The sequence below is a fragment of the Rhipicephalus sanguineus genome, chromosome 2 (assembly GCF_013339695.2).
Source record: "Rhipicephalus sanguineus isolate Rsan-2018 chromosome 2, BIME_Rsan_1.4, whole genome shotgun sequence".
Lineage (NCBI taxonomy): Eukaryota > Metazoa > Arthropoda > Arachnida > Ixodida > Ixodidae > Rhipicephalus > Rhipicephalus sanguineus.
Genome location: NC_051177.1, coordinates 169346401 through 169366569, shown reverse-complemented (window position 1 = coordinate 169366569; position 20169 = coordinate 169346401). Strand labels below are relative to the sequence as shown.

General features: G+C 46.5%; 1 protein-coding gene across 2 annotated transcripts in view; it reads left to right on the top strand.

Moving 5' to 3' along the window:
- Positions 1-20169, top strand: part of LOC119383854 (uncharacterized) — a 773402-nt gene that overhangs the window by 311491 nt on the left and 441742 nt on the right. The window contains exons 6-8 of one of the 2 annotated variants that reach the window (XM_049412685.1): positions 8888-9228; positions 11639-11850; positions 12284-12430. In XM_049412685.1, the coding sequence (XP_049268642.1) occupies positions 8888-9228; positions 11639-11850; positions 12284-12430 (700 nt within the window). Of the gene's footprint in view, positions 1-8887; positions 9229-11638; positions 11851-12283; positions 12482-20169 lie in introns of both variants that reach the window. The other variant, XM_037652128.2, reaches the window with a different exon arrangement.

Sequence of the window (20169 nt, the reverse complement as noted above, 5' to 3'; positions counted from 1 at the left end):
GCCCTGCGCACTCGCTTTATTTTGGAGCAAACTTGTTCGAAAAAAAGCAGGAGTGCTTTCAAAAACTTCTTCCATTGGAACTCAGCATAAGTGAATTACCCTTTCACAATACTGATAGCACCTCTCTTCCTGCAAGAAGTGCATGCTGGGAGCCATCAAGCGTTTCAAAAGAAAATGCACAAAGTTCATTGTCCAATTTGCCATGGCAGCATAAGCTGAGGCTTGCATAATTATTGATCACGAGAAATGAATTTCGTTGTGTCCTACGGGATCCACCTAACATGGGAAGCTTGAGTGAATTGTATTGAGCCAATGTCGCCAGAATACCGAGAATGAACTTGAAATTTATGACGTCACACTGAAACTGGAGTGCTGGATGTTTTCGTGCAACATTTAGAACTGAAGCTTCACCTTGTGGGAGACAGGCAGCTCCCCAGTCCACAGGCCTTGCTCTTGGGCAACACTGCTCACGGCATCCACCGATCTACACAGATGCACTCCTTGGCCTTACTCTCTAACCTCTTCGCAATGACTTCCTGGTGGCCACTGCCCTAGTTCGCATATCGCATTCGCACGAGGTCAATGCATTTACCAGCATGGCTCACAAGATCAAGCTTTCCGCGACGCCATTGTGCCCGGCTTGCAAGGCCTGTCGTGACACCGAAGATTTTTTCCTTAAGTGCAGTCACGGCCGCTCGATGAAAAATACACGGTGCGGCCTGCCGCGTGGAGCGGATACTGCGTCGCGCGCCTAGTGCTCCTGGCTGCCGCCGCGGCGCCACCAGTGGGGGAGCCTCTGGGGAGACCGAAAGCGAGAGCGCCGGAATTATTGCTGCGGATCGCGGCTTGACAGCGCAGCTGCTATGCACTTGTTAATTTTTAAAGGGTTACAATAAACTTGCTATAGCTTTAATTATACAGTCGCCAACCGTTTATTCGGACTCGGCGGGAACCGCCGAAAAGTCCGAATAATCGGGAGTCCGAAAAAAAGGATTCACCAGAAAAAAGCACTTTTATTGGCCCAGTGGCCGGAAAAAACTTGTTAGTGCGCGTCTGTACACATGTACGCTTACGCGCGACCAAGTCGGCCTGTATTTCAGCCAATGTTTGGCCACCCCTGCGGGTCGGCAATAGCACTGCAACAGCCTACGCTAAATCCGCATTTGATGGCTGTGGTGTGGGAGGTGCGTCATCACGGCAGTCACTGTCCACATGCGCTGGTTCGAGTAGCTGACGGATCTCATCGCCCAACTTGGCGAAAACTCCCAAGCAACTTCCACCTGGTGAATAATCGCCGCTTTTTTTCGCCATCGTCAGAGCCTTGTAGTTGCCGCGTTTCTTTAGTTCCGACGGCGCACATGGAACGGGCAGCGTCGGAGCAATTTCAGCAGATCAGGCCTCGCATGAGCAGGACACAAAGCTCGGGATGCAGATCAGGCCTAGCCACAGAAACATGAGAACGCAAACCCTCACACGCCAAAAGGAAACGATGTTGGTCTAGTTGATGTTGCAGCGCTTCTGTAATCTGTTGTCGTACTCTCTTCGTCCAAATTAGGATCCGCGTCGTACTCGTACGCGCTGTCATTCGCCTCAAACGCCGCACAGAGCCGGTTCCAAGCTTGGCTTGGCTTGGCCTGCTGTTTGGCCGTGGTAGCCGTTCAATGGATACGTGACTGGCTAAAGCCAAAAGGCAACCGTTACGTGTAGCGAACAAACATAGCCTTCGAGATCGGTAACTTCTGCGTGGATTTTTGACACTGGCACGATCTCCAGTTATAGCCAGTGCAACATTTCAGTGCTGGCAACCTAGTAAAAATATTGTAAACATTGCTGACAGCTTGTTATGGCGTTCAACGTCGCACTCCATCAGCCAGCCGGAGTCCGAAAAATCGAACGGCGGGCTGTGGGGCGTCCGAATTTTCGGTCGTGAGTTTACATTACTTCAATGGGACGAGTGGCGATGCCACGAAGGTGTCCGAATAAACGAGCATGTCCGAATAAACGGTCGGCGACTGTATTGGTAATCGTCCTACCGAATGTGCGCCGGTGATGCTTCAACCTAAATATAGCAAGTGTTAGTTTTATCTGAAACGGTTGCTCCTGCGAGTTGCGATTTTTCGTCATGTTTTCTCTCTTTTGTTGCCGTTGCGCTGTTCACCCTCGATAATGTGTGTTTGTGCTACAGTTATTTTATCAACGGGAGAGTCGCTCATTGACAGGTGCGGTTGTATTTCTGGAATGACTGTTGCTCACCCCTTAGAAACAAAAGCATTGTGAACATCAGGGGAGTCATAATTGCTTTATTGCACGTGCGTGAAAAAAGGATCACTGTGTTATTGAAATCACAGGCACAGCACTTTCCTGGCCAGAGGTTCTTGCGCCAAGCGTACGAGACGCTCAATAGACATATTAACATTTCCTGCCGAGTTGGCAAGAAGCGTTCGTTAGAGCTTTGTGATGAAAACTTTGCAGACTTCCATGGCGTGCTCGTCCGCCCCGCAAGTCCACTTTCAGCACTTCCATGGTAATAGAGAACAGCTGGTCACCTTTCAGACATCTCGTGAAAAAATATTCGACAGGAATAATATATGATGTTGACAAGCTTCTTATTACAAAACATAGTAATCGGTTTGCCACTTGGGGTACCGCTGTTGAGCGCTTTTCTTCACCACGGTCAACGAAACCAAAAAGTTTGTCGACTTGTCGGTCGTATATGACCCTCTGCTGTATGGCCATCTCGTCAACGATCAGAGAGCAGAACGCTTCTTGCTCTACAGTGAGACCCTTGAATTCGATGCACAGCCGCTCAGCTTTATCAACGAAGTGACGCCGATTCCACCTGTTAAATGGCCTACATATTTCTGGAGCGTTGAGCGACAAGGGAGCTGAAAGATATTTGTGGACCTTGGGCATACTCATAACTTTTGTTGAAGCATGCCCTCTAAATTACACATTCCCTTAGAATGACGTCACTGTAGTGGGGCTTCTTCGTCGAGAAACTGCGGACTTGGTTTCTAACGAACTCGGCAGTCTTGTCACCTTGCGTAGCACCATTGAGCACCTTCGTAAAACAGGCAGTGTCCGTGCATACCTGCCAAGTTGTACGATTTTATCGTAAAGTGCTCGATTTTCAGCACATTTTTATGAGTATTGTAATGACAACTATATTTTTACGATTTTTCATGTTTCGGGTCGAAAAGTTCGCAAACTGAACACGCTGCTTCAGACAGTCAACTGCACCAGCTGGATCTGGCCTTTTTTTTTGCGGGGCTATGCAGGCAGCACTATATTGGCTTATATCCAGAGTCAAAGCCAAAGCCAAAGTGCGTTGACTTCGCGGATAGCGGAAATGTGCTCGACTTCCTTTGTTACCATGCGCGCTGCGGGAGGTGCGTGTAGTATGGTAGCTGTAGCGTATGGTTGAGTCCTAGCAGCTCACGAGATGTCTGAGAAGAAATACTTTCAAGTCTTTATTCCCAGCTATTCAACTGACTTTCCCTTTGTTAAGAGGTCGTGTAAAGGTGAGCGGTACGCATTTTGTAGTTTGTGCTGCTGTGATGTGAACATTTCGCACGCTGGTCGACGGGATATTCTGCTAATGTGAATACGAAGGAACACAAAGGCTCGGCGAAACTTGCGGACTCTAATGGGAAACTTGGAGGGTACTTCAGCAGAGCGGATCTCGATACTACAACTCGAGCGGAGTGCCTTTTTACTGCGTTCCTGATTGAGCACAACGTGCCGTTCACGGCTGCTGATCACGCTGGAGACCTCTTTTGAAAAATGCTTCCGGACTCGAAGGAAGCTAAGAACTATGCCTGCGCCCATACGAAGACTACGGCAATTGTGAAGGAAATGGCCAACAAAGCTATCGACGAAGTGATAAGTCACTTGCAGCACACTCCGTTCTCGGTCGCCACAGACGGGAGCAATGACGCCGGCAACAATGCAAAACTGTATCCAATCGTGACGTTCTGTGATAGTACTGTTCACACTGCCTTGCTCGCGATGCCTGCCCTCGAAGGTTACTCCACAGGACGAAACATCGGCGCGCTTGTTGTGGACACGCTAACGACCAAAAGGTACCGCTCCAGGACTGCATCGGCATGGTGTGTGATAACGCGCCAGTCATGATTGGATTGAAAAACAGAGTGGCTGCTGTGCTGAAAGAAAGCCATGAGAACATTGCCATCATGGGTTGCTGTTGTCATTTGATCAATCTGGCGGCACAGAAAGGCTCAGCATGCCTTCCACTGAATGTGGATGAGGTGCTAGTTGACATTTTCTACTACCTTGAGAAAAGCTCAGAAAGGAAGGACAAGCTGAAAGCTTTTCAGTCTCTCCACGATGTAGAGGCCAAGAAAATTTTAAAGCATGTCAGCACCAGGTGGCTCTCTCTCGGAAGGAGCCTGAAATGGCTTGTGGACCAGTGGCAGCCACTGCTTAGTTTCTTCCATAGTGAAGTAAGGCCCTCCGGGCAGGTTTCCAAGTTTCCCAGCAAACCATGTAACCTTCGCACTGACCTTCAGAAGCATGCAAAGGAAGGGGAGAGCAGTCATCAGAGCAAAAGACCAAGACTGGACACAAATGTCCCTGTGTCGTATACAGCTCCCAAGCGAATCCAGAACCGTCCAGGAAAGGTCTTAAACAGAGAAGAAAGGCTATTCATGTTTCTTTCATCAGATGTAAATAGAGCATACTGTGACTTCTTGCTGTCTGTAATTCCAGAATTTGAAAAGGTGAACGTGGTCCTGCAGTCTGGAACCCCTCAAGTGCACCTGCTGCTTGAAGTGCTTAGTAACTTGCTAAGAGAGATCATGTTGCGTTTTGCCAAACCTTCAGTGATCAAAAAAGCTGATGTGTTGGCTGACGTTGACTACAAATCTTCCGTCAGCCAAAGAGATAATGAAGATATTGTGATTGGTAGTAAGACCACACAGACCTTGCAAAGCCTAAAGAAGGAAGCAAGGGAAGAGCTTTTTCCACATATAAGAAGGTTCTTCATTGCAGCAACAGAGTACATGATCCTGAAATTTCCACTGAAGAGTGCAGAAGTAGCAAGGCTTGCTTCCATTGAACACGCCAGGTTTTCTGATGTCAAGTACTTGATCCCAGTGCTGTTACCACTTCAAGAGGGGCAAGATGTGAATTCTGCTCTGGTTGACATTCAGGCAGAGTTCACGCGTCTTCAGTTGGAAGAACTACGCGCTGAAGTACCAAGGAGCAGCAGATTGACGAGCAATGGCGGGCGGTGTCCAGTTTACGAGAAGTCGATGGCAGCTTGAAGTATGCTAGACTTTCGAAATTTATGTTGGGGGTCCTAACACTCCCGCATAGTAACGCGGAGTGTGAAAGAGTCTTCAGCAAAGTGAAAAAGGCGCACACCCAGTTCCGTGCCTCCATGTCAAGAAAGACTGTGGAGCAGTTGCTTGTCGCAAGATGTGCCCAGTCACATTCGGGAAAGTGCCACGAACAGGTCTTTAAAAAAGACTTTCTGAGGAAGGCCAAGGCTGCCACGGCCTCTATGCTAGCACACCCCTCCACTTCCGAATCTTGAGAACTTTTTTGTGCCTCTTTTAATTGTGATATGTTCCTTTTCATTTCATTCATCTAAACCAGTTTTTGGAAAATAAAGCGATATTTTAGTATTTTTGTACCCAGTTTTAGTATTTTTTTTGTCATCTCCTGTAGTACTTTAAGAAGTATGGGGTTGGCACGTCTGTCCGTGTTATTTTCATAAAACTGCACGTGCTCCTCAGCCTCATCCACTTTTTCTTGAAGGGCCTGCAGTGCTCCTTTCATACGAGCGATCTTCGCTTGGAAGCAGCGCGTTTTTTTAGCTTCTTCTGTCAGTTTAACAAGGTCGAATGTAGTTTGACATGATGCATCTGAAAATGATGCCATTTCCACGCACGTTTCATTCCCTAGTTCAAAGTTGTTGGGCGTCGTGGCTTCAGTGCTGTCACTTGATGAGCCATTTTGGCTAATGACAGGGCTTTCTTTTGAAGCAGCACTGCCCGAGCACTCGGCACGCGACTGCGCATTATCGGCTTCTATTTCAGAGCGTGGCCACTTCTTCCTCGGAGCAGGCGTGCTCCTCGTGCTCATGTAGCTTGGATAACCGGGGAACACTGTCGGCACAGCCGTTGGCAAAAGTACCCTCCACTTCTCGGTCTTCTTGTAGTCCTGTTCCGTAAAATGCAAGGCGCACACCAGGGACCTGTCATGAGGCTGCCATACTGTTCCCTTCCCGCCGGGTCCTTCACGGGAGATGTTTCGCAGCCATGCTGCCCTGCGTTCTGCATTATGGGAAACTCGTGGTAGCGTATTTGCGGGTCATTCGATGCATTCGTGGAACACAACGGCACACAACAGTTACGCGGCATTTTGCCTAACGTATAAAATATCACACATGCACAAACTGTCTTGAGTGACACTCAGTGCGAGCGATTCATGTGGAGAAAAACAACCACTACCTCGACCTACCCGCTGAGCGCGCGCTCCTTCCCGCCCGTGCGTCGCGTGGAGCCCTCCCCTACTACTGGCGCCCTCCTAGCGGAATGCGGCGAGAACTGTCAACTCCGCTTCCCCGCTCTCGCTTATTGCCTGCGCCGTGACGCGACAGGCCACCGTGTGTTTTTCATCGAGCAGCCGTGGTGCAGTGAACTTGAGGAAGCTCATCAATGTTTTCTTGAAGCAGTCCAACATTTAGGCTCGCCACACGACAGTGTAAATGATATCGGATTTCAGTGCAGTCACTGGACATTCAGAAAGGTGGTGTCACGGCTACTTTTGAAGTTTTTAAACGTTGCAGACCTTGCATGTGACTGGTGATGAGTAGAGGCTGGACATTTAGGCATTAAAAAAGCGCATTTTAGGCAACAAAAATAGACAGGCAAAACAACGTTTTAGGCCTCCAACGTCGAAAATATAGGCCCAGTAAATTTTTACATAAATGCCAGTAATTTCAAACGAAGGTGTTCACGACCTGTATCTACGACAGGAAAACAAAAAAAATGTTATTCTTTGTGATGGCCCAAAGGCGTTAGCAGTTGAACATAGCCGTGCAATCGTCCCATAACTAATGACGATTAATTGTCAAGTAAGCTGCTCACATTCATGTTAAATGGCCACTGTTACTTACTCGAGCGTCACACATAGAGCAACAGACACGAAAAAAAATACTTGAAAGCTGGGAATACTGACTTGAAAAGCGCTACATTATGTTTGACTGACGTAATTAAATTAAGGCACAACAAAAACGGAGATATAATAAATGCAAATAAGACAACTATTTATTCATAAATTGATGTGTTCTTCATCAGGGCTGTTAGGTGCAACTCTGGCAATTCTCTCATATACAATGACATTATCCGAATTGTACAGGCAAGGCGTCAACACTGCCAAATACACTTCCGCCCATTTAAAGTGCACGTTTGTAGGAATCTGTATGGAGAGCACGCGGAACGTAGTCTAGCAATCACTGTAAAATTGTGGAAACAATAGCAAACTACTACCGTCACCAGATTGAAAATTGTACCTCCTGTCACTGAGAATGAGCTCGTACGCTGAGAAGGAACGTTCGACGTTGTCAGATGTTAATGGAGTGTAGTTGTACTAGGGAACATTCGATGGCTTAACCGACACTGGCATCCTAGAGTGCTCACGAGCAAGGACTCCTGAATCTTCTTTAAGGACAGAAAATGCGTCATTCTTGTCCAAGACCAGTTGTAACTTCGCACGTGCTTTTTTGGCTACTGGTTTTTCAAAAACAGTGGCAATTCTTTGCTGTACATGAAGAATTAGCGCAATGTTCACCATTAGTTTCTCCCGAACGTTCAAGTTTCCTGATAGTGTTTGCGAGGAACGTGAAGTTCTCACACAGTAGGGGAGGTCTCCATGGAGGCCATCCACAGAGTGGACAGCCTGAGTCTTTCTGAGTGCAGCACTCTCATCACTTGAAAAGCTGACCTTGATGTCTGAAAAGGAGCAGTTGTAATGCTCAACAGCTTCTAGCCATGTCCGCCAACATGTGGCGATGGGCTCTGGCGCAGTGGGTACGTACAGCAACTTCCCCTTAACCGAGCGCACATGAGAGCGCTCGGTGAAGGGGTGCCTTCAGGAACATGGCCTTAACTTTTGTTTTCCAGGAATTGATTGAGCAAGAGTAGTAGTTTGAGCATCATACAGTTCCGAACAGTTAATGTTTATGTTCCGAACAGTTAACATGAATAACGGTCTCAAACGACACTTGAAAGTGAAAATTGATGCTAAATAGTGTTAATATAAGCATTTCTAGGGATTTACATGCATTCAATCACTAACGCCCAAAATAGGCATTTATAGGCACTATAAAAACACTATAAAAGCTCTTCTTAACATCTAATTCATGCTCATATATGAAAGTGGCGCGATAGGAGAGCAAGGAATGAAATAGGCATTTGCCTAAAATCCGTTCTCTAGTGATGAGTGACAATTACGTTGGGGTGTGCTGTGGTGATATGTGGGTCCGGCACAACACTTTACGCGGCATAGCTCATAGACTACTGGGATGTGGATTGTTGCGTCGCGCTACGCGCGACTTCTTTGTATCCTGCCCATGCTTGCTTAAACATAATCTGAAAGGAGGAAACCGGGCAGGGCAATTGCTTACAAATCTCACAAGGCTAGATCCGCTGGCAACCTACAACATCCTCATTCATTCATTCATTCATTCATTCATTCATTCATTCTTCGTCGCCATTTCCACAACCACCTTTTCTTTTAACAAAGCTATGTTTCACGATTAGTGGCAATAAATTTCTCATGTAATAACTTATCACTTTAAGCTGATTTACGCCTTCACTTCACTGTGCTCGCGCTTCTAGCAAAATCGTTGTTTGCGCAGCTGCACTTCCTCGGCCCAGTACCTGGTTCCCCTGGTAATCGGTATGGAGAAAGCACCGCCGCCTGTCGGGCAGCTTCGACTCAACTGTGTGGACAATAAATCCTTGCACGACGCGTGCTGGGCCCTGTCCAACGATTCGAGCCAGCACGTCACCTCTCTGCACCTGCATAGCACCACGTTGTGTGTGGAATCCGATGCAGCGCAGGAGCTTGGTTCCTACTTGGCCTCAACGCAGTGCCTGCGGGAGCTGGACCTGAAGCTCCCCAAGCTGTCCCCCTGGTCAGACTTGGTTGTTGCTGGCCTGGCTCAAAACAACAGCATCCAGAAACTGAAGATCAAAGGTGCTGGGCCACATTTTTAGATGCAGCAGGGGTTGCTCTTTTTTGTTATCTTTAGGGAAGTGCTTTGCTTTTCAAAGCTGTTGACAGCTGGGCGCATTACGCACCATTGCTGCAGGCAACCAAAGGAAAATACACTTGAAGCTCATGATAATCAAATAAATGAATATAATGAAGTAAACTAAGTTTGCCTTGAGATCTATGTATCTGCTAGGCATGCAAGGCTACTAGTCATTGCAAAATTGTAAGAAAATTCAGGTAGTCCAAAAACACAAATTCATACTATTCTGCTTTCCTCCAGGGATCAAATCACGCAAGCCTTGTCTGAAAGAGGTGTGAAGTCATGCCAATGTACTTATTTGATAAGTTATTATTAATAGTCTGAATGTAGTCTGAGATGCGCCCTTGCTTTTGCGGCAGTTGCAGTGTTTCTGCAGCAGTGTGCATCACGTTCTGTTGCTGCAGGCACACTGGCGGCTACCCTCCCATGTGTATGAGATCAATGAGTGATTTGATCTCAGAAAATGCGCACTACATAATCATCGGCGCCAAAGGCAAGCTAGTGTCAGTTACCCACCGCGGTGGTCTAGTGGTTATGGTGCTTGAATGGTGACCTGAAGGTCGTGGGATCGAATCTCGGCTGCCGCGTTTTCTATGGAGGTGAAAATGCTAGAGGCCCGTGCACTTACCTTTAGATGCATATTAAAGGAACCCAGGTGGTCGAAATTTCCGGAGCCCTCCACTACAGCGTTCGTCATAATCATATCATAGTTTTCGAACGTAAAGGGACCGACAACTGATTTTTCTCGACCCATTTTTTTATGGCGCGACAGAAAGCTCACCCTTCGCAGTGTTTGTAGCTGCAGTAGTTAATCTCCAAAGCACGTACTTATTTTAGAAGCAGCATTTTTCGATCTTAAAGGCTCTAAACATGGATGCACCTTTCCTCCAGCAACGCCGAGAATTGATAGCGATGCCGCCAGCCCTTCTTGCGATTTGTGAAAGCTATCGTTGTTCTGCTTTCACAGGAGTTTCTGTAACTATGCTTAACCACCTTTATTTATAGCTTTCCAACTATTTTTCAAAATAACAAGCTGTTACAATCAGATGATATGGCATTATACACCTTCCCTGTATTTGTACTGCGTTTTGTGCGCATGCGTCCAAGGTTGCCTGCGCCTGTGTCATGGGTGGCTTGTCCCGATGTCGTTACTCTCTTGATGGACGAGCCAAGCCAAGTAATTGAAAACGTCGCTACAAACATGCGCGGCCGCGCCGAGTAACAGCGCGCGTCATTTCTGAGACGAAGTGTAGGTAGCAAAACTATGTCACTCCAAAATCTTAGTGACCTGGAAACTGCGTGCACGGTTGCATGAGCACGCTGAAAAGTTGCTCAAGATGCGCTGACGAGCATGGGATCATTACGTCACGCGAAGGCAGCACCACTTTAATTCATACTACTAACGCAGGCCTATATGTACAGTTCTGTGATGTAATACTTTTTAATATAAAGAAACGAACAATATTTCAATACTAACAAAACAATTGTCAACCGCGTACAGCAATCAACGGTCACGTGGCCGGGTTCATCGGATCATTCATGTTTTTGCAGCCAGAGGCGCCACAGGTCAATTTTCGTGACTTTCAGTTAAGAAATAAAAATATAAATCCATCTCTCACGAAAAAAACAGGGTTGGTTTGAGTCAATGTGACGGACAATCTTTCCATCAGTGGAGTCATCTCATTTCATGTTCTGTGCAGTTGTCGGTCCCTTTAAACTTCAACAATTATTATTAAGCCAGTGTCAGTTTCGTTGCCACTGTCGCTACTGCCATTGCTACCATGCAGAATACTGAACTCTGCATCGTAACGAATTCTTGGTGACCTTTCGAAGGGGGTGCTGCGTCGTCTAGGCAGGATCTGCATATTTTGATTAGCCAGGCACGGTTGCATGTGCCCTGTCCTGACAGGGATCAGCAGACGGCTCATACCTTTGTGCATGGTGTGTTCTCGAGGCTTAATTTGCGTTCAAGTATTACACTGCACAAAGGTTTCTTTCCTTGCTGCAGCAGCCGTGTTCCTTTACACCAGCGTTGTGTTCAGTTATGCCAGGTCGGATCCTAAAGGAGTCAGCTGCTAGCCTTACTTTGTGTAACATTCCAGTTTGTTGCTATTAGATTCATTGCTTCGCCCTTGTGGCAAAACTGTGGCATTTTTCTTTACTCTCCTCTTGTTAGAACATTAGAGACGAGTTGTTTTGCAGAGACCAACATTTCGATATCTCATGAATTTCGGTCTTTTTAAGATTGTCATTTCAGTGCAGCATTATTGTTTCCAATGTCAGGCTTTTGCGTGTATGCTGAATTGTGGGTTATGTCTGTAATCAGTGCGAGCTGTATGTGGGCTCTCGCAGGTATCTTCACAAGCGCAGATGTAGGGGTTCTGTGTGATTGGCTGACCGAGAGCCAGCGTTTGCACAACCTGGAGTTCTGGTCAACCAGTACAATCGCCGGGCTGCTGGTGGACACACTGGCCGAGTCGCTGGAAGAAAGCTACGCACTGACACGGATAAAAGTCGTCGAGTGCTGGAAAAACAAGTTGCCGTGGCAACGTGTCAAGAGTCTGGTCGGTGACTTGTTGTTGTTGGCACTGTTTCCAGTGATAGGGCAATGAGTTGGTTTTGCAATGAAGCCAGAATCATTAATATGCTAGCTAGCCTCTGCACCATCTTGCCGAAAAAATGTGGGTCAACAGAAGAGCATATGTACAGAGCTGACATGCTCAGTTTTCCATCCGAAATTTTCTTCCAGAACATCAATAATTTGCTCTGCAGCGCAGCATTAACCACACTGATAAGTGGGATGGTGGAACAATGCAAAAAAAATGCAGTATAAAAATCAATATTTTTGAACACAAGAACTGGCAGCCACTTTTATAGTTTGTTGCTGTACCAGTGAAGTCCTTTCCAAAGCATCTTTACGTGAACTTACAGCAAATACTGCATACTTTGTGCATCCTACCTGTACATACCTATACGGAAATCACCTGCACGTTGCAGGTTAGGCGCAATGCAGGCCTGGTGCAGTGTGCAGCTGGATTTGCCTTGGGCTCAGAACTCACACGGGCTGCCCTGGGCTATGAGCTGGTTGCACCATGGCACCCGCAGCTCCTAGGAGCAATCCAATGCATGGGATCCCTGACTCAGGTTGAGGCAGAGAAGCGCATGAAGAGTGCTGCCAGACGCATTCATTCCAAGGTAGGAACGCATATTCACATATGGGCTGTGATGCAATTGCTACTAAATCAAACCTTTTATTGCGATAGCAATTATATGGACATATTATATGGACAGTCTCGGCTGGAAAATGTCCGTCGCCCCGCCCCTGCGAACGCCGTTTCTGTTCGCTCTACAGGGCGTCGTCGCTTTCGTGCGCTTATCTCAAGGAAAGAAGGGGCGGCCGGTGGAGTGCTTCGCTTCGCTCGCTGCAGTGGCCGCGTTTGCGAAAGGAGCGCGCTGTTCAAACAGAAATAAGTAACAACTGTGACAATTAGTTCGCGCTCGTCTTGTATGTACCTGTTCTTTTGTTTCGTGCGTCCTGCTTTATGTTTGAGCAGTGCGCTTCAAGTGTCGAGTTGTGACGCATTAGTTCGCGCTCATCCTGTGTGCGTTCTTTTCGTGCGTCCTTTGGGCTCGAGCGACACGCTGGCAATTTCGAGCTGCTTTCTGTTCTTCGCGTTACATTACAATTTATCGCTATCGCAATCATTGCTTCGCCGTTGCAGCGAAACTGACTTTTTTAAAGGTAAGCATATTCAACAGCAATCTGTCTGGCTGGTTCATCAAACCTAAGTCAGATAATCGGGTAATGCAGGCTTATCCTCTTATCTCGGCAAGTCTCGTTAATTCGAATATGTTTGGCCCCAAGCTGGTTAATTGAGATGATCGTCCAGTGCGCCGAGCGCGAATCACCACAAATGTACCACGAAAATGGCACTACAGTAGACTCTCAATAATTCAAACTTTCAGTTATTTCAAACAAATATAAATTTTTTGTTGGCCTGCTGTCTCTTCAACGTATTTTAATGCACTTATTCAAACTGCTGCATAGCATAAATTCAGTTAATTCATATTTCTTGTCCATGCCTGAAAATATCTGCTGCCTTTGTCACTTCTAGCTTAACATTCACATGCATATGTGACACACAGTTACAAATAAAGCCGATTGCCTGCCTACAAAAGGGCCAAACTAGCTAAATCATGCGCACTGACAATCGTGTGTTGACTGAGGAAGAAAGAAATACTGGTCACTTTTGCCGCAAGGGCAAAGTAATGAATACAATAGCAACGAATTAGAGTGTTATGTGAAGTAAGGCTTTCAGCTAACTCCTTTAGGATCCAGTGCTGCGTAACTCTACGAAATGTTGGCGTAAGAGAACACAGCCACTGCAGCGAGTGAAGCGACCTTCTTGCTGTCTATCGCTTCAGTGTGGAGTAAGCGGCAAGAGCACAGCACATACAAAGCCATGAGCCACTTGCTGATCTCTTTCAACATAGCGTGTGCACCATTGTGTGCGACCACGCTCTTTTGATAGAAGTTAGCAGCTCCTGCCCCAGCGATGCAACCTGTCCCCTCACTGGCAGCACTCACGCTCCTTCACCTCAGTACATTTCATCCCTGCTTGAGCCGCGCCTCTCGGCAGCCTTCGCATGCTTTCACTCGCACATAGAACATACCGTATTTGCTTGAATGTAACGCGATTTTTTCCCAGATTTTTGCTACCTGAAGTTCACCCTCGCATTACAGTCGCATACCGAAATTCAAGTTGTCTAAAAAGTGCAATGATGCACTGAATTCTAGACAACTACGGTTTTGGCCATTTTGAATTTATGTTGGCAACATGTGCCAGCTAAATGCAAGTTGGATCCACTACAAGCCAATAACAGTTCTCTTCGTTTCTAATCTGTGACGGCGTGCACTTCGCGTTTGTTCTTTTCGTCATTTGTGGTCGTCTCGATGGCTTTGGTTGCCTTCGGTTGTTTCGTCTTTCCTACAGCTTCCCTTGTGATGGGAACGTATCGTGCTCAGTACGATGCCCGTTTGGAGAGGCATGCTATTTTGACGGCTGAAAAAGTTAGCTGCTGCCCGAAGCCTCAACGTGAGTGAGGTGCCCATCTGTGAGTGGCGGCTCGAGCATGAGCTTCTTTTCAGGCGTGAGCATAGCCGCCACTTTGAATTGGAGCAGCGCGTTGCTGATTTTGTCACAGAACGGTGCAATTGCCTTACGAAGGTCAGTGTTGAACTGACACTTTTGAAAGCGAGCGATGACGCTCTGCAGATGGGCATCTCGTGAACGAAGTTCAATGCGTTATGTGGGTTGGTGCGAATTTCAGTGAACTTCCGTTAAGACGAACTCGTTTAAGATGAATTCTCACTTATGACGAACAACACGGGAACGTTTGTTCGGTTTTTTTAGACCCAATGCAAAAAAAAAAAATCCGCTTAAGACAAACAGCCTTGCATCTACTCTTCTGTTAAGACGAACGCTTTTGTGATGACCGCCACTGCTGGCGAATCTGCGGAGCGATTATGGCAATCTTGTGGGGCATTCCTGCAACCGGAGGGAAAGGAAAATATTAAGGAAACAGTAGTGCAGAGCGAATCCGTGCAACGGTGGAGGGAGGGAGGGAGCGAGAAACAAAAGACCCGCGGTTTAAGCAACCACCTGCCCTTGAGCCCTCCATCTGCGGAGCCAGCCGCGAAGCAAAAATGAAAGAGAGAGAGAGTTTCGAGGTTGGCCGTGAAGGGAAACATGAAAACAAGCGGGGCAAAAAAATTTAAAAGAAAGCGACAACAAAGACTCCCAATGACGTTTCTCAGCGGGAACATGGGAGTTCGCGTCATACGGCTCCCAGCACATGGATGTTCTCTGCGCCGAGCCAGCAATCGCGCATTTGCTGTCCCTTGCGCCTTGTAGATAACGGCCAGCAAGCCAACTGTTCACCAAAAGCTACTCACGCTTTCAAAGAAAGCAGAAATTTTCTCCGAGGTGACAGCTGGCAAGCTCTCGGAAGACCGAAATCACACACAAGCTCGGGATTGCAAAGGGCACGTTAACTGGCATCATAAAGGATGGTGCGCAGACCTGCCATGGTGGTCTAGTGGTTATGGTGCTTGAATGCTGACCCAGACGTTGCGGGATCGAATCCTGGCCGTGGCGGCCACATTTTCAATAGAGACAAAAATGCTTGAGGTTCGTGTGCTTAGATTTAGGTGCACGTTAAAGAAACGTAGGTGATCGAAATTTCGGGAGCGTTCCACTAGGGCGTCTCTCATGGTCATATCGTGGTTTTGGGACGTTAAACCCCAACAATTATTATGAGATGGTGCGCGGGTAACCGCCGCATTGAGTGATAACGACTTTGCGCCGAAGCGGATGAAGATGCGGATGGCTGCGCACAAGGGCTTAAAAGATGTTGTTCTGCCATGGATACAATGTGCTCCAGCGCAAATCTTCTCACAAACGGCATCATTCTGAAGGCAAAAGCGGAGGAATTGTTGCCCTACGGATGGACATCGAGTTCTCCGGCAGTGACTGATGGCTCAATCGTTTCAGAAAAATGCACGGGCTCGTTTTCCGATCTGTTGCTGGTGAGGCCGCCACCGTTGATGAAGCGAACTGCAGTGATTGGAGGCTGACCAAGCTGAAAGAGATTCTCCAGGATTACGACCCCGGCGACATTGACAATGTCGACGAGACAGCCCTCTTTTACCAACTACTTCCCAGAAGACGCTCGCATGCGCTGGTGATGACTGCACAGGGGGCAAGCACAGCAAAGTGAGAGTTACCGTACTCGTTGGTGCGAATATGTCGGGAAGTGACCAGCTGAATCTTGCTGGTCATCAGAAAATCAGTCGCCGCGCTGTTTCAAGCATGCTAAAACGTTGCCGGTAACCTACATGGCTAACTCCAAATCTTTGATGACGCAGTCCACTTTTGAGCTGTGGCTGTGAGACGTTGATCGCCGTTTCCTCATAGAAAAGAGACGTGTCATATTCCTTGTGCATAACTGCCCTGGGCATGGGCACGTTACCGATCTTCAAGCCCTTAGTTTGGAGTTTTTGCCCGCAAATACCACTGCGAAGCTCCAGCTAATAGACGAGGGAGTGATCAGCAGCCTGAAATGGCACTGTCACCGATCTCTTCTCCATAGAATGCTACTGTGCATGGAAAGCGACAAGCAATACACAGTGGACGTGTGGACGTCAATTCACCTACTCACAAATGCCTGGAGCCGGGTAACCGATGTGACTATCATGAACTTATTCAGTCATGCTAGATTTGCGGTGCCTGACAGCTTGGCGCAAGATAGTTGCGAAGATGACGAGGTAGAAGTGAGCTTGGTTGCCATGCTCGGCAGTAAGGGCTCAGTAAAGGCAATAAAGGACTCATCGTGGACATGAGCAGTTGTGCCAGTGTCGACAAAGATGTGCCGACGTGCAGGGAAGACACATTGGACACACTAATTGAAGAGGTTCTCGACATGCCTTCGGAGGTAACATCGGAGGACGACGAAGATGCCAGCACAAGGCCTGCGCCAGTGACTAACGATGCAGCAATTACCTTAAGCAAGTGCCTTAGAAAGTGCCTTAAGCAAGTTCTTTAAGGGGGGACGTGGCAATGAAAACTATTTTGGGTATTTACGGGGATAAAGTGATGAAATTGGGAATGCTGATACGATTTGTTATGCTCATATCATAACTGAAATCGCTTTTGAGCTATCTGTTGTAGTTTTTTGAGCTACAACGCTTGATAGAGTCTCACTGTGATCCCAAAATTAATCAATGAATTCGACGTATGTTTGTCAAAATTTTTGCATGAGGATATTCACAAGGGCCCATTTTGTGCACCAATGCTATAGGCTTATTTTTAATATTGAAACAAGCTCACAAAAAATTTTGAAATCACCTGTACACATTGTCTTACTAAGAACTTTTACAAAAGGGCAATTATAAAAATCTGTATGATGTGCAGACAAATATATATGGACAGCTTTGCAGCACTTACCAATGTTTCAAGATCTAAGTGCAAAAACACAGAATGGTTATATCCTAATCTGTTGTTAAATGGCACAAGGATGACTGACAGCAACTGCACATAAAATGGAAGCAGAGAAAACGGAGTTCAAGGAAAATGGAGCTCAAAGCTAAGAAAACAGAACTCTGAAGGCTGTTTGTTTTATTTTCCATTGGAGAAATGCAACATTATGGCTACCTTGACCTCTGATCTCTCCTCTGTACGATGATGCTAAGATAGCAGCACTGTGCCAAAGGAAAGCTGCAAGATTTGCATTTTCTAAAGCACAGTTTTCTCACAGTTTTTTATGGTAGCACACTACTAAACTTTTTTTTCTCAACTTCTACTTCTTATTTTGTTCTAATATTTCACCATTATGCAGAACATGGTCTAGCCATTGCGAAAAAAAAGTCAACTGAAAAATGGAACATTTCGACGTAATTTACCATTCCCATTGCCGCGTCTCCCCTTAAGGAATTATTTTGAGCAGCATGAAGGAACTGAAGCATTTTTAAGATCACTAGGAGATATGGCAACATTTGTGGCTGCTCGCCGACGTGCACAGCAGCCACAGACGTCCATTATGGAAATAATCAAACCAGGCAAGAGCACTTGAACACAGTTGCCTATCAAGTTACTCCCTCAAATAAATTATTTTTGTGTATTTTTCCTTCATTGTAAGGTATTTTGTTCATTGTTTTGAACTAAGATGTCTGCATGCACCTGGATATGTTGCTGATTCTGTTTTTTTTTTGGGGGGGGCGCGGTGGCTTCTGATAAGACGAACAATTCTTGATGGTCTCTTCGAGTTTGTCTTAAGGGGAGTCCATTGTACCACATTTTTAGACAGCCTTTGAAAAATAAATGCGCCTTTTCATGCCTCCACTGGCCTCAGGACGCAAGAAAAAGTTCATGGACACAACGACAAGTCACCCCTCGCGTTGCAATCTTGGTCGCGTTACAAACGATTAAATAAGGTATGACACGCGGGATGATGTTATTGATTTAGACTTGATACATAGCAACCTGTAGCAAGCTTGGGAATGTTCTACCAGCTGTCACAGGGATACTCTGAATTTTAACACAGTAGTGTCAAAGAGCTTGTTTTGCAAGAAATTTAAGCGTCAGCAGCGTTCACTGTGATTGAGAAACCGGTGCTGTCCACTAGCAAAAAATCGCAATTGATGCTAATAATAAAAATCAGAGGCATGCGGTGGAATCGAACCCAGGCCTTCTGCGTGACAGTCAGGTCTACCACAGAGCCACACAGGTGCTTGAAACTGCTTTGGAAAAATGGTCTAAAAGCCCACCTATTACAAAGGGTCCAGGCGTAATTGATCATCAGCGGCAGCAACAGCATGAACAAACTGTGCAGCCACGTAGGAGAGCTTAAAATGGCCAGTGTTGCCTGCACATACATTCCTTTACTCCAGGAACAGAACATTTATGCGTTCTTTGCTGCGTAACACAGTTGCCAGCCCTGTTGGCACAGTTTTGAATCGTCATGGCTTGTAGTAGACAGCTGAACACATCGCAGAAGTGAAAGTGCCCCCAAAAGCAATCATCTAAGAACTTGGCCCCCACTCCTTCTGTTCCCAAACATCATCGCTGGTGCATGCATTGGTACAGACTGTCACGATCTAGTTGATGAATAGAACTGCAGAAGTGAGAATGTCATCCACAGGTATGTAATGAATATACACGATTCTATTGTGACCAGCACTTGAAGGCGTGAAGGAACTAAGCACACACAGCACATTTGCACAACCACCGTGACGACACTAAAGGCAGTGTGGGAAGGCCGTGAACTCCTCCAACATATAACAATGATGATGAGTTCACAGCAACGCGACGGTGTAAACAAATGCTGATCTTGAAGGCCTTACTTTTGCAAGCGCCAAAAACAATTTCATAACTAATTACATCATAGATGCCACTTTGGTACAATTCTTTAAGTCAGCGCTTTTGCTCGCGTGACTGAAAGCACATTGTTGGTGTGTTCCACTCATGCACTTCATCGTATGGTAAAGGCAGGCCATGTTGCGTGAAAAATAAACACTGCCGCTCTCTTTCGTGACCACTTGTCCAACTGGGTGCGCACTTATTGGCGTATCTTAGGGAAATGATCGCACAGTTGCGACGTAACGGTGTGGTGCGCAAATACACGAAGCATGTGACGTGCTTCATGACGCCAGCAGGCTGAAAAACAGTGTGCCACACTCGCCCTCATGGCTACTACTGGCGCTGACTAACAGTGCTAAGTTTAAATGAACATATATATACCCCATAAAGTGGACGGGAGGGTGACCGCCGCAGTAGCTCAGTTGTAGAGCATCGGACGGGTTATTCGAAGGTCGCTGGTACGGTCCGTGGCGGCGGTAAGTTATCTTTTCGTGCACTGTACTTTCTTCAGATTTACATCATGATTAGTGCAGATAACATCCCCTATACTTTCCGTGGCTTTCTTGTATGTTAGTTCTAAGTGATGTTGTGTCTAGCAAAGAAAAACAAGCCCTGAAATTCCCATTCTTTCATTCATATGATCAGAGTGATAGAAGAGCAGAAACATCGCACTTCCAAATTTTTCGCATCCTTAGTGTTTAGAAAGGCGAAGTCGTCAGGAGTTGCTTGTGATTATTCATGCCGGCCTACTAAATTAAACATTTGCATGTTTTCATAATGACACAGTTGCCCCGCCAAGACTGCTATAGTAGCTGCACAGAACCTCCAGTGTTGGCAGTCACTGTGAAAGTTCATCTTAACAGAAGACTATCTGTGAGGCGGTTAGTCTTAAGGACCCCTGACACAAAAATTGAAACCTCGAGATGTTTGTGTTGTTTGACTTTCCTGTATACGGAGCCACATCTG